The 15,395-nt window shown below is 38.7% G+C and overlaps 1 protein-coding gene across 3 annotated transcripts in view; it reads left to right on the top strand.

Moving 5' to 3' along the window:
* Positions 1 to 15,395, top strand: part of GLI3 (GLI family zinc finger 3) — a 257,580-nt gene that overhangs the window by 186,071 nt on the left and 56,114 nt on the right. For all 3 annotated transcript variants that reach the window (XM_030551398.1, XM_030551397.1, XM_030551399.1), the window contains one exon: positions 3,149 to 3,350. In XM_030551398.1, coding sequence (XP_030407258.1) covers positions 3,149 to 3,350 — 202 coding nt within the window. The remainder of the gene's footprint in view (positions 1 to 3,148; positions 3,351 to 15,395) is intronic.

Here is a 15,395-nt window from a genome sequence, read left to right as displayed (position 1 = left end):
GGCCCATATGAGAAGTATAGATGAAAACTACTAAATACTCGCAAAATATTAATATGTAGTTATTCTTTTACTATCACATGGATCTTGTATATCCTTGGTAAATGCATAGCAACTTTTTAAAGACGCTAATCAATATTTGTACTTTCATGGAGGTAAAACATATCAGGCTTTACAAGTATCAAGGCACTGCACTTAATAAAGTAGCAGACGTACACACAGTACAATAACAAGATCATAAAAAGAGAGAAAAAACAGATTAAAATAGCTTGAAGTAGCTTGAGGGAAAAAATAAAATCCTCAAGTTTAAGTTTTAAATGATAATTCAGCCACATAAATATCCAGTGAGAGACTGAAGGAATAAAGATGGGGGGAAAAAACCTCAAACCCTGAACCCAGATCCCAAAGACAATTCATACCGTTGTTGGCAATCTTAGCAGAGCAGCCAAAGAGTATTCCAAATTAAGCCCAGTTTATGAGGGGAAGTATAAACAGAGATCAGATCGTAGAATGATATCAACCATAAAACAATTACTTTAAATACCAGATTTTGAACGCTGGCTGAACACACACAAAAAGGGGCAGCCAATAGAGATGTCTAAGGAAAAGAGTCAAGTGAGAAAGTTGCAAGCAATGAAAATTAAGACAAGCCCTGTGATTCTGTGCCACTTGCACGTTAGACAAAGTACTGGTAGGAAGATTAGTTGGAAAGCCATAGGAAGAGTTGAGACAGGAAAGAACCATGGCATGCACCATAGTTTTAGCCGCAACATTTGTTCAGTAATCATGAATTCTGGAGGTGTTTAGTCAGTGGAACTGAGAGTTGAAATAATGTATGAACAAAACAACAAATCACAGTAAAAGAATACATCTGGATTACAAGCATACCCTAGAAATGGATTGTCAGGGTTCCCTCCCCACTCTGAACTTTAGGGTACAGACATGGGGATCCGCATGAAGACCCCCTAAGCTTATTTTTACCAGTTCAGGTTAAAAACTCCCCAAGGCACAAATTTTTTCTTATACCTTGGATTAAGTAACGCTGCCACCACCAAGTGATTTAAACAAACATTTAGGGAGGGCCACTTGGATTCCTACCTTTCCCAAATATTCCCCCAAGTCCCTACACCCCTTTTCCTGGGCAGGATTGAGAACAATCCCCTCACCAATTGGTACATGTGAACGCAGACTCAAACCCTTGGATTTTAAAACAATGAAAAATTAATCAGGTTCTTAAAAGAAGAATTTTAATTAAAGAAAAGGTAAAGGAATCACCTCTGTAAAATCGGGATGGTAAGTACTTTATAGAATAACAAAAGACTCAAGAACATAGAGGATCTCACCTCTAGGCAAAACCTTAAAGTACAAACCTGGGATAAACCTCCCTCTTCCTACAAATGAAATTACAAGCCAAAACAAAAGTAAGCTAACACATTCCTTCGCTAGTACTTACTAATACTAATGGAGCTGGATTGCTTGCTTTTTTGATCTATCTCCAGCCAGCACACAGAACAGACAGACAAATCCCCCCCCCCCACCACCACCACTGGGCAGATTTGAAAGTATCTTGTCCTTTTATTGGTCCTTTTGGTCAGGTGTCAGCCAGGTTACCTGAGCTTCTTGCTTCATAACCCTTTACAGGTGAAAGAGGAATTAACCCCTTACAGGGTAAAAAGGGATGTTATGCTACACTTAGCTGTATGTTTATGACATGGATGAAATAAAAAGTCAGCTTACCTCAAAATAAAATCTCCAGCAAAGTGAGAGGGCCTAAAATGAAAATGTCAGTGTTACTATATTTAACAATAAAATTAGCAAACATTTAGCCGAATGTATCCATGAACCGTATGAACAAAGAACATCAGGACATTTGGGAAAAGAGAGATATCTACATCAGCTGTCTATAACAGTAACGAACGCCCTGAATCAGCTATGTATTTGAGTATTTGCTTAACTTTAATCACATGGATAGTCCTGTTGGAGTCAATGGACTACTAACATATTTACAGTTACACACATGCTTAAGTATCTTGCCGAATTGAGGTCTAGAGCACCAAGTAGTGGAAAGTATGAAGAAAAGATAACAGAAACCTGTCACCTACTCTTACATTGTTGAGAAGTTACATAAAGCTGCAAGTCATCCAGTTAGAAAAATAGGACTTGAACCAAGAGTGAGTGGCCCTGGACATCAAAATTACACGGCATGCTCCAATATTACCAGTGTATTTGATTGAAATGAGAAGTACAAGTGGTATTATTTTCAATACACATAATTTTGTTCTAGAACGTTGATTACAATGAAATGGAGGATTAGATGAATTAATTTTAGAATGAAGTTGAAGGTGATATCTCCCATTAGCATTGATAGAATTGGGTTACAGGTCAGGAGGAGTACAGGCCCAATAGTGAAAGTTTTCAAAGCCACAGAGAATTTAGCCATTCATGTTCTGTTCATTTTAATGGAAGATGTGGGATCGAATCCCCTGCACTGCTCTGAAAAGCTTAAACTGTAGTTTTTAAAAAATGGATACACCTACCCCCTCAAATCTCCTTAGATACTTGAAAAAATTGAAATAATATCCTGATGTCTCTTAGCCTAATGCTGTGAATGTCGAACTGATGACTTCTGTTGATAGAGCATTGTTTTATGGCTTTATTTTATTCATCCTTTTTATTCTTGCAGCTAGCATTGGCCAGGCAGAATTATGATCAGCAAAAGGAAAGCTGCATCTTAATCTCTATTTTGTGTTTTAGAAGTTTATTTTTGGCGCTTTGCATTGAAGTGGCAGGGGTTTCAGAGAGCGCCGATGTGAGCCACTGTCTCATCACTTGGGCTTGAATTAATGATGTGAACGTCTAAGCAGCCATCAGATTCATAAATCACCAGAAATGAGAGGGATAACATATAAAAGTCTTTTCCTTTTGTTTAGCAATTTATCATTTTGCTTGCACATTAATAAACAGAGCTCCCCTGAGGTAAGCCACAGGAAGATAAATTTTTCTGCCTGATTTTCCTCAATTGTAGCCAGTACATCACAAGTGGAAAGAGTGGGCTTGTCACAGCATGTTGTGACTCTTTATACCCTCGCCAGGAGTCATAAATAAACAGGTAGAGTACTTTGGTAGATAATTATTTTTGTTTACATAACAGGTGCCAGGTTTCCAAGTCCAAGGCTGTCAACTAGACCAAGCCGAAAGCGTACGCTGTCCATATCGCCCTTGTCTGATCATAGCTTTGACCTTCAGACCATGATACGGACATCTCCAAACTCCTTGGTCACAATTCTCAATAATTCTCGTAGCAGTTCTTCAGCTAGTGGTTCCTATGGCCATTTATCTGCAAGTGCAATAAGGTAAAAACGCTGCAAAGTATTGATTAATTTTTTGTTACAGCATTTTTTGCGTATAATGCTATATTATCTTTCTTACACCATAAACTTGGATGGATGCAAATATATACACGTGTTTCTCTTTATGTGTATATTTTTGTGTGTCTGTACCATCTATCTTTTTGACTGGAGCTAAATGTATAATGCCAAATATATCTTTTTTGCTTGGAACTAACAGAGAACTTTGAGGCATTTTATTATCCATTAGAGGTAACTTTCAATCTAAAGGGCAATAATGGTGTATAAATATGTACACAGAGAGAGATGTTAATATTCAGATATAAAGACATAGGATGCAATTGGCACTTGTGCACCCGAGTCATTAAATGATTTTGAAAATCCTGCCCATAAACACAACAGACAGCAAAGTGTTCCAATGGTACTGTGATCAAAAATGGGAAGCTCAAGTGCTTTCTGATCCTATCATTAAACCCCCCCGATATTTGTCTGATCGCTTTCCTACTGTGTGTATTTAAAGGTAAGGCTCTCTAAGGCTAGATGACATGTATCTTCCTGTTCACCTAAGAAATATTTCTTATGGTTAGTAATCTGTTTCCAGATAAAAGGATACCATACCTTAAAATCAGGTAAGCAGCTCCCAACACTCTTGCAAGAGTATGGCAGACAACATCTCTATCCAGGCACAACAAAGAACCTCTGTTCTGTTCCCTGGTCAGTTATATTTTCATTTGCTATTTGCACATGGGACAAAGTAGAGGAGCTACTCACTATAGAGTTTGTGAATTCCACGTTGCTGCTTCATTTGCACATGCAACAAATCAGCAAGAGAAGAATGGTGGAACCATGGGATTGAGAGCAGAAGAGTAGAGCGGAGAGATGGAGAAAATTTCAAAGGAAGAGGAAGGGGAACAAGGAAGCAAATGGGACAGAAGGAGAAATAACAAGAGAGCAAAAGTGGAACAAAATAAAAGGAGATCAAGGAACTAAAAAAAGGTGTCAGTAATGAGGGGGGATGGCAGAATAAGGAAGAAACAAATGCAGAGACCTTGAAGTGTTTGTGACATCACTAAATTTTAACTTCAGCATTCCAAAAAAATCTCAAAAGTCTCAGAAAATATTGATTTTGCATTTATGGCACTTGAACAAAGACTTTTTCTGATTCCTGGCTTAAAAGCAGCCTCCACCTTCAATTTGCAGCTGGGGAAAAGAGCAAGTCCCCATAGCAATTTCTTGAGAGTTAAAAGGTCAATTTTTGTGCAAACCTGCTTTTCCAACAAGAAATATGCACTTAAAACTTGAAAAACTGGCCATGGGGCTTTACGCTGCTGGAGAAGATGGTGAGTGCAAGTGGTGTTTAGAAAACATGACTCTGGCAGATGTTTAAAGTGATAGTACTGTAAATACTTAACATAAGCAAAAGTGCTGTTGTTTTTAACACCTCTTTTTAAATAGTCATATTTCAAAGCTCTGCTTTACTTGAATAGCTATATAGTGTTCTACAGGTATGATGTCATAATTCTGAAATACAACTCGGCAATCCATTGAAGCATAGTTCCAATTTCCAAGTACTATAGCTGTGGAATATGACTTTTATCAGTAGCTGGCAGTGATTTCTGGCCACATCTGTTAAATATATGTATTATAGAGGCAAACTATTCCCACTGTTAGGAGGGAATGACACTTCCAGGATGAACCAGAAGCTGGGACTGGACAACAGGGAATGAATCACCTAATAACTGCCCTGTACTGTTCATTCCCTCTGAAGCATCTGACGCTGGCCACTGTCAGAAGACAGGATTCTGGGCTAGATGGCCCATTGGTCTGACCCAGTGTGGCCATTCTTAGGTTCTTATGAACCTTCTCCTCCATTGCATATAACTTTGAGGAGGAAATTCTGTGGAGAAACTTGGCATAGTTAGTCTCTTCCTTGGGGTAAATATTCTCCCCAAGATTGAAAATACTTGGTCCAGCTGTTTTTGATGTATAGGATCGCAAACCCAAGAGGCACTCCCGCAAGTGCTTATTCACGTGAGTAGTTTTGTTCAAGACATCTGAGGAATTTGAATAAGTGCTGATCAAAAACTGAGTAAAGTCCTATGGATTAGGCCCAATAGGGCTATTCATGTGAGTTAGCATTAACGAAGATAATAAAGTTTGCAAGAGTGAGCCTATGCACTTTTAAGGTTTTCAGACTTTTGTGTTCATATTTTCTGAGCATGTGTAATGGAAAATTTCACACCATTTAATGATTTTCTTTTTTGATAAGACTATAAATGTTCAATGTCAGAAGTGGAAAACATATTTTTACATCCTTTCCACTGGAAACGAGGAAAAGGAGAGGGAACAGATCTTGAGATCCTTTAAAGGGTTACCCAGCACATTTTGAGATCTTTTTACGACATTGCATCTTAATTGTTTGTTTAGCACTTTCAAAACCATGTTTTAAACAATCGATAACACCCCTTAACTTTTCGCATGTGAATGTGTCTACAAAATAGTTAAACCTAAATACACAGCAACATGTGTCCAATTTGTGTTGAATAGATTATCTAAAGTCACAGTGAGTTGCAGTAAGTACATTTCGTAATTCAGGATTGCAGTAGTTCAGTAGTCCTGTAGATGTAGTTCAGAGTTGCAATAAGCATTTTGTAGTTCAGGATTGAAGACACATTATTATTACAAGCAAAGCTGGTGGTGCCACCTTGAGTGAAGGTTGGCCAAAGGTTCTCATGATAAGACCCTGTTTTCAGCTGCTTTTAACTTTGCCAATCTTAAACATTTCAGGATGAAACCTTTAATGCTGGTTGTCTGCATGAGGCTACATTTTTCTGAAAAAGTGTCAGCAAAAATCCAGCCATTTCCAAGAATTGAGCAGGTCTAGCACCTCCATGCTTTGGAACAAGTGTTTGGAATTTGTCTGGGTGGTTACCTCCGTGCCAGGGATGTGACTTTTGCTGCTCCTGAGACAATCTGACCAAATGTAGCCAAGTTATAAGCCTTTTAAAACTCTTCAGTCCATATATGCTCAGTGGAGACTTGTTAGAGTTTAGCTGCTTAATTCTGCAAAGGTTCCATCTGTATTGAGTATTCTGCAGCCTAGGGACATAGAGGTTTATCAGGACTTTCCCTGTAACTAATTCTGTGGGCTGCTGTGGAGCTGGGCATCACTCGTAGCAGGAACTTTGTCTCTCCATTGCTCTCAGTATTCACTCTGTAGGTTCCCAGGCATCTTGGAGAAGGAAGAAGCCTGACTTGAATACAAGAGGACAGGAGCCAGACTGGGAGATGGGGGGCAGTGTTGAAGGGAGTACATTGAGACAGAGAAGTAGCTTGTTCTTTAAAATACCTAAGAAATTACATTTAAAAAATTTACATTAATAGAATATTAAGATTGTAAAATAAAACACTCAAAATTAGCAAATGCCAGAATTAAGCCTCCCTTTGTGTTTATGATACAAATCTTTAATTACATGGTTACATACTGTTTTTTCCACAGAACCCCTGCCTCATGCAGTGCACAGGATTAGACCTATTCAGAAGATGAATCAGGGTTGTAAAGTGAAGGAGACTGTTGTCTGAACGACCCCTGCCTCCTTTGTTACAGAAGTTGGAAGGTGTAGTGAATGAGGCAGGGGACAGCAGGAATAGAATGGATGACTTCCTGGATAAGGCAGTTTAATTCTGCTTGGATAATTGGATTCTATCCATGTCTATGCCACAGAGCTCCTGTGTGATGCTGGTCAACTCACTTAAAGCAGACTTTTCACAGGTGGCCTTTAACTGTGTGGTCCTCATTTTTGGAGTGCCTGACTTGAGACCCTGGGGTCTGATTTCCAGAAGTGCTGAGCATTCACAGCTTCAACGGAACTCAATGGGAGCTCTGATTTGAACATAGAAATTTCTTTATAATGCTAAGTACTCTGAAATATCAGACCCAAAGTGTTTGAAATTGGGCACACAAAATTAGTGGACCTTAATTTTGACCTTAATCTCTCTGCCTCAGTTTTCCACATATAAAAGGCAGATAATATCACTTCCTCATCTCGTGTGTGTGTGTGTGAACATAATTAAATTAACATTTGTGAACAAATCAGATACTATAGTGATGCGCACCATAGAAAAAATGATGAGGAAATTAATAATTCTGTGTCCAGTGAATAACATGCACTAAATAAAGCTTGGGATCTCGCGCTGAACTAAATATTGAATAACTGGTCATTAAATGAGCACTGTCCATCCTGTGCATTGAATGAGGTAGGAGTTCTGTGGAAAAAACAGTATGTGTTCATGTATCAGAGGGGTAGCCATGTTAGTCTGGCTCTGTAAAAAGCGACAAAGGGTCCTGTGGCACCTTATAGACTAACAGACATACTGGAGCATGAGCTTTCGTGGATGAATACCCACTTTGTCAGATGCATCCAATACATCTTTAATTTATAAGGTGCCATGGGACTCTTTGTCGTTTTTTGTTAATGATTAATGATTGTATCACAGTGCATGCATACAAAGGCCTGAATGAAGGTTGCATAGACAACCTTAATTCTGTCATTTCCTAACTTTTGAGTGCTTGACTTTGCAACCTTAACATTCTTTTGAGGTGCGTGTGTGTGTTTTTGTGTGTGTGCACATGCGCAGTCATACATGATTTGTTCTAATGCAGAACCAGGCCCCACTGTGCTAGACACTGCATAAACATTTAAAAATACATGTGCTTCCCTAACGAACTTACATTGTAGGTTACAACATGTAGATGAAACAAACTGTGAGTGGGGGGCGGGGGATTGGGAGGTTGGGGGTGAAATAACAATGAAACAAGCCCCATCTTTTTCGTCTGTGTTTGTGCAGTGCCTAGCCCAATGAAGTCCATATTATGAGGATATTAGATGCTACTGCAATACAAAAAATAAATAATATATTAGCACAATAAGCATAGGTTATGGCTTGTCTTGTCATTGTCAGCTGGCAGTGTAATAATCTATCCTGTCTACTAGCTGCACACTTGAAAGAAGATGTTGCTATTGCTATTGTTGATAGCTAATGGAGATTCTCCTTTAGCTCACCAGCTAGAACTGCTACTCTATATTTTTGAAAATGCCTGTTTTACATTGCCGCTGGGAAGAATCGTGCACAAAGGAGCCAAATGAAACAACATGCAGTGAGGATAAGCCTTTATTTGACATTTACTCATTTGGTTACCTTCCTCAGTCATGCAGTGCATTACCCCTACTATAAATCGTTTGTCGGGATGCACTTATATGTAGTATCTACTACTTGAACAAATATTAGATGTTGAACTGCTGTAACACTTCTTGCTGAGAGGCAGTGTGGCCTAGTAGGGTGGGCTTGGAAGTGGTAGTCACTTCCCATGACATTAAGTTTGCCAATTCTACTCTTTTGCAAAAGGTTATGGGGTATTTAATAAACCTAACAGGTTAGAGCATTGCTTTTTTAGCATCCAAAAATCACCGGTAGCACAGAGCCCCTAGGATCCTTATAGCACCAAGGATCATCAAATAAAATTCATAGGCAGTAGGTTTAAAACAAGTGTAAGGAAGTAGTACATCAGACAGCACACAGTCAACCTGTTTAACTCAAGGGATGTGAAGGCCAAAATTTAAAAAAAGAATTACTTAAGTTCATGGAGGATAGGTCCACCAGTGGTTGCTAGCCAAGATGGTCAGGGATGCAACCCCATGCCCTGGGTGTCCCTAAACCTCTGACTGCTAGAAGCTAGGTCTGTGCTACAGGGGATGGATCACTCAAAAAATTGCCCTGTTGTGTTCACTCTCTCTGAAGCATCTGGTACTGGCCACTGTCAGAAGACAGGATACTGGGCTAGAGGGACCATTGGTCTGATCCAGTATGGCTATTCTTGTGGTACCATTTTTGCCAAGTCACTCTTCAACATCTGGGCCAAACCCTGCTCTCAGTTGCACTTGCTTCAATCAGGAGTAGCTCCACTGACCATGTTGGAGTTACTCTGCATCTCACAAGTTTAACTGAGGGTGGAATTTGGCCACATAACCGACCTTAAAATTGATTTTTGTGTTTGTTCAGGAGTCCTCTGGGATCTTTTCCAATGATTGCAAGAAGCTGAGAAAACACAGCAGCTCTTTTTCCCTAGGATCTGCTCCTCTGCCCCTCAGTTATATATGTGATTGGAGCAGAAAAGTGAAATTAACAAGATCTGGTTAATTATAGCCAGAGTTTGCATGATCTGGTTAATATCACTTTGCTGCTAGGCTGAAGTGAAGCTGAATATCCTTGGAGAAGATTTAAATAGTGGGGGGAAAGGCAAGCTGAATGTAGCATAAGTTTGAGCAGTAGGAGAAGGTATTGGGGGATGAAGGGGGCATGAGCTGTAGCAGTGGAGGGTAGGGTTTGTGCTTCTACAAGGCACAACTGAATAGATTCCTAATAATTTTCCCTTTGCATTTAAGCTCCTTGTGTAAAGTACTAGAAGAGGGAAACTGACTAGGATTATATATCTATAAAACAACTGTAATGGGAAATTGATTAAATTCATACGATCACATATTAGTTTCCCTTTGGTGGCACATGGGGAGAGACCTGGATGCCAAAGATCAGTTTCCCTCTACACACATAAAGAGGGACACATATCAACTGGAAAGCGGAGACTGAGAGAGAGATGATACAAATGAGAGTATCGTGGACCGAAAGTGAGGCCATCTCAGAGGATAATCTGTCCTCAGTGAAGTTCCCAAATCCCTCACAGTTAGAGGTATGTGAACATCATGAAGCATGAGATATTATATCCCTTTTAAAATTATTTTTAGCATTAGATATTATAACACTGGATATTCATTTTATCCAAATAAACATCCAATCTCTCTTTGAATCCTACTAAGTTCTTGGCCTCAACAACATCCTGCAGTAGTGAGATCTGCAGGCTATTTATGTACTGAGTGAAAAAAAAATGTTTCCTCCTGTCAGTTTTCAGCCTTAAATTTTACTGACTATCTCTTTGCTCCTCTGTTATGGGACACGGAGAGCAGAGCTTCCCAGTCTACCTTCTCCATGTAATTATTTTATATACTTTTATCTCACCTCCTCTGATTTGTCTTTTTTGTAAAGTAAAGATTATTTTCAATCTCTCTTACAAGAGTTTTCCCAGGCCTTTGATCATTCTGGTTGGATTTCTCGGAAACCCCTGTTGTTCTACAATATCTGTTTGGAAATGGGGTGAACAGTACTTCACACAGAATTCCAGAGGAGGCCCTGCTTTTGATGGCATTATAATATTATCTATATTCTACATCTCGTTACTTATGCATCATCACATCTGAAAAATATATGTTGCTTGCTGGAGCTGATAAAAGGCTGGACAGAATTTTATAATATGTTTGGAAATGAACAAGTGGAACACAGTATGTTTGGGATAATTTGACAGGAATTCCTTAATGCAGGAAGTTGCACAGATCTTACTGTTTGCATAGGTAGAAAGACACACTCACACACCAGGTAAGAGACTTTAACTCTACAAGCTTTAAAGGTGTTTTGCCATATTATTATTCATCTTTATTTTTAAATCTTTACAAGTCAGACATAAAAACTCACTTTGGGCTGTAAGGTCTCTGGCTAGTAGTGTGTAATATATTGTAAATAAATGGTTTAGTTTAAACCAGTATAGTCATTTTCAAGATCTAGGAGCACAGAAAAGAAACAGATGTCTCATAGGTTCATTTGTATTTTTGTGATGCTTTAAATAAGACCATAACAGCCACTTTTAGTATTCATTTATGGATTTAAACTCCCTGAGTATGCAGAGAAATAATTTGTGGACAATGGGTCCAATTTGACATTCACTTTCACCCATGCAACTCCGGTAAGCCAACTTCAGACCTGAGACAATTCCAGTGAAAAACACTTTGTTGAGAGTATATGTTCATTACACACTTAAGCATGCAGGGCTTTCTCCTCCACTTCCTTGTACCATGTAACCTGAGCAAAGTGGATGTAAAGCACTACCAGATCAGACTAGTTGCATTTTATACCCTATTAGCACAATTATAAATGGCAGTGGAGAACTACAATAGCAACAGAAATCAAACGTTTATGTAATGTTGGAAGTTGAGTCTAGTCCTAGCCCTATTAAAGTGGATTTCTATCTGTAGTCTCTTCTTATGAAATCTGTATTTTACAGAATAATAAGGTTCAGTTAGATTGTTTTGGGGATTATCTGTGTTTTGCGTGGCAGGTGGTAGATGTTTTCCACACACACAAAACAACATGGACTCTGCCTCTAAGTCAAGCAGCATACTAAGGGTGGAGAAAGAAGGATATCAAGTGAGCATGTGTATGCGCGCATGTATGTTCATACATCCATATCAGATCTCTTTGTAGTTATAATTGCTGCAGAGCAAATCACTTCAGATAGGCTAGTTTGGCAAATGTTATTGGCAGAGTTATAGCCTTTAAGCTAGGTAGTAGAGCATAATATAATGGTTTTTTCCAAGAAAAAAATATGATAGTGTAGCTAGGGAATCTAATACAAAGCTTGTTTCCTATTCAGAACATAAAATATGGATGTTAAGATTAAATAACTATGAAAATATATATTTAGTATAAAAGATTTCCTGTATATTTAATCCATGTATGCCACCTGTTTTAGGACTAAAAATCTGCTTAGCCATGAACTTAGTTTAAAAGGTGTTTGCTATAAATTTCACTGACCTACGGGTAGAGAACTAAGACAAAATACTAGAAACTTTTTCTGCTGTCTTACAAAGCCTAGTTGAACATTCTATAGAATTCCTGGAACAAGAAAACCACATTAAGAGAAACATATTGTGAAGAGCCAGGGTGTCAGCTTATGTAAATCAGTGTACTTTTGTTGACCTCAATGGAGCTACGCCAGAGACGATGTAGCTATACCACTATAGTCTCCATAGTGTAGACATAGTTTTACATTTATATTGAATGAAGGGCAACTGTTATGCATACCAGCTTCAACGAGGTTTTACCCAACACCCAGCAGAGCAATGTAATGGCTGATGATTTAATTTGGGCTAGAGACCTTGAAGAATGCAATGAAATCCTTAGGAGGTGTTGCTGAGAGAAAGAAACATCTGACACTGAACTTCTATAAGGTATTTTTTTTAAGTTATCTGTATTAGACATATTAGACACAAACATGATTTAATTGTTGATTCAGATAAATAAAAACCATAGTTAGATCTCTCAAACTAGAGAGATCTACGTGGATGAAAAACCATTCGGTAAGGTTAATTCCAAATCAGCCTGTGGTCAGTAAACCCTAATAGGAATTGCAGGGCATTCCCTGGCTTTAAGACAACAAACGTAAACAGGCATTTGAGAAGTTAAAAACATTGATCACCAGTTTTAAATTATTAAGGTTTAGCTAAGCCAGTTGCACATCTGTAGATGCATCTTCTGAATGACTAGGTCACTGATTCAGGAAAGCACTGAAGCACATGCTTAAGTCCATCCCTATTCACAACAGCACTAAAGCATGTGCTTTAGTGCTGCCATAGGGATGCTTTTCTGAATCATTGCCTCAGTTCATTCCTAAAGCAGGAGGAGTTTTCAGTTGCAATTGTATCAAGATCTCTTAACAGTGGATAAAAAAACTACATCCAGATTCAAAATGAGGGGTGAAATCTTGTCTCCACTGAAGTTAATGGCAAAGTTTCTGTTGACTCCAATGGAGCCAGGGTTTTACCCAAGCTGCTGGCAGCTCTACTTTGTTGGTTCACTGAATCCTGCCTACCTTAGTTTCATTGCCCTGGGGTCTTTATGCAACGGTAGAGGATAGTGTGACAAAATATGTAGCTTTATCAGTACCACGCCCATCCATGGTATAATATTGCCAGTCATAATGCTGTGCCATTTATTATTTTTAAAATAACTAAAACTGCTGGATGGAAGCTGTGCTGTACAAACTTGAGGCATTCTGCAGGAGTAGAGCTTAGAGAGAGAAGCAGGCAGCTTTCCTGCGACTGGCAAGCTCAGCAGAACATATATATGCATAGACTTATGGCTGTACTGCAAGCTTTTATGTAAATAAGTCCTGCTGAGATGGCTGACCTTGGAGAAATCAACCAGCTGTCTGTTTTATGAAGGTTTTGGGTGTACACCATGATCTTTGTCAAATTGCAGTCCAACGATAAGTACGTCCCTCTGTCTATCTATATGTACGTAAACAACGTATATAAATAAGGAAAGAATTTTCCTAACTTTGAGTCACAGCTGTTTTGTGGCAAAATCCACAGCTGTGTCTAGAAACTGGATAACCTTGTTAATAGGACAGCCACAAAGTAGCCACAAAGTTTGGTTTTGATTATAATGTCTGTTTTTCTTCTTCTTGAAGTCAGTTCCTTAAAATTTGATGTGCTCATGTAATTGCAATGTAGTTCATTGCCCTGTTTTACCTCCAGTGCAGGGTGTTTGAAACTGTAGAGAAGGGGAAGGAAAGAAAGAATATTGAAAAATAAATGTCCTGATTTTTTTTGGTTTGTTTTTTTTCCCCCATTCAATTTGAAATATCTTTGCAAGTTAAAGTACAGTTACTATAGAGTTTTCTAACTCTTCCACAACCACTCTCCCCCCAAAAAAGGTCAATAGAAAAAAGACAAACTCTACATAGTTTCCCCTTGGTTTTACTGTACAGACATTCATCTTTTTCATTCCTTTCTTTTCCCTCTGTCACAGAATTTTAGGAAAAAAATGTATTAAATATGAATTCTACAACCAAAATAGGAATAGCCCTGCATCGAGTGGTATATATTTTCTCTTCTTTACCATGCACTGTGAAGAAAGAGGCCTGTGCTTTATTCATGTTTATGTGATTGCTATTGATTATTGCCAAGATTGCCTAAAAACCAAGGCACCCAAAATCATTAGTCACTTTTGAAAACAGTCATTGGTTTTGAATAGTTTTGGATTTCTAGGTCTCAAAAATAACTACTTTTAGGAGGCTTTTTTTACACCAATACTTTTAGGTCTGCCATGATTGATAAATTTTAGAATTAAAAGTGATTAAATCTGTGAAAAGATTAAAATGTTCTGCAGACTTAAGTCATATTTTTTAACTTTTCCCTTGATGCATGCATGCAAGGGTTGGCTGACCCAACCACTCTGCAGGGTCTATAGCAACAGGAGCCTTCTTTGTTCACTTGTGAGATTTTTATTTTATTTCATATTGTCTGTATAATCTGTATTTAGCTATTTGTTCAGTCTTGGAGAACAGGTATCTTAGCTCTTTGGCGGTAGGTGTTTAACAATCTCAAAGCTGGAAAAACTGGCTCAGATTTTGCGATCCTTTTCATTTTCAAACCGTCCTGTCCCTTTTTCCCTGTTTTTAACAGTCATAAAATAGCAACAACACATTTCTTATACACTGCGCAGCAGTGAGTCAGGTTACATACCCAGTAACATTAGTAATGTTAGCGTGGAGTAATCCAACACTTCCCATGCTCAGCAATTTTAAAAACAGTTTTAAAGAACACTGTGGGGCTAACTCATATAAAATGTAAAAGCAGCAAAGAGTCCTGTGGCACCTTATAGATTAACAGATGTATTGGAGCATGAGCTTTTGTGAGTGAATACCCACTTCATCGGATGCTCATGCTCTAATACATCTGTTAGTCTATAAGGTGCCACAGGACTCTTTGCTGCTTTTACAGATCCAGACTAACATGGCTACCCCTCTGATACATCATATAAAATGTGTCCATCATTTTCATTAGATTTTTTCTCACTTACTTGGTACACAGCATTTTGCTAAAAGACACCAATTGCCTATGTATATATATATATGTATGTGTGTGTTTGTGTATACAGTGTAATCCCATCACACATGGTCTGTAGCAGTGGCGGGCAACCTGTGGCTTGTCAGGATAATCCTCTGGCAGGCTGCGAGACAGTGTTCACATTGACCGTCCGCAGGCACGGCCACCCGCAACTCCCAGTGGCCGCGGCACGTCCCTGTGGCCTGCACCACTTTTCACAGCTCCCAATGGCTAGGAATGGCAAACCACAGCCACTGGGAAATGCAGGCTGCCACGC

Source organism: Gopherus evgoodei, chromosome 2 (assembly GCF_007399415.2).
Source record: "Gopherus evgoodei ecotype Sinaloan lineage chromosome 2, rGopEvg1_v1.p, whole genome shotgun sequence".
NCBI classification, from domain to species: Eukaryota; Metazoa; Chordata; order Testudines; family Testudinidae; genus Gopherus; species Gopherus evgoodei.
Note: the sequence above shows the minus strand (reverse complement) of the source record. Positions and strands in the feature narration are given on the sequence as shown.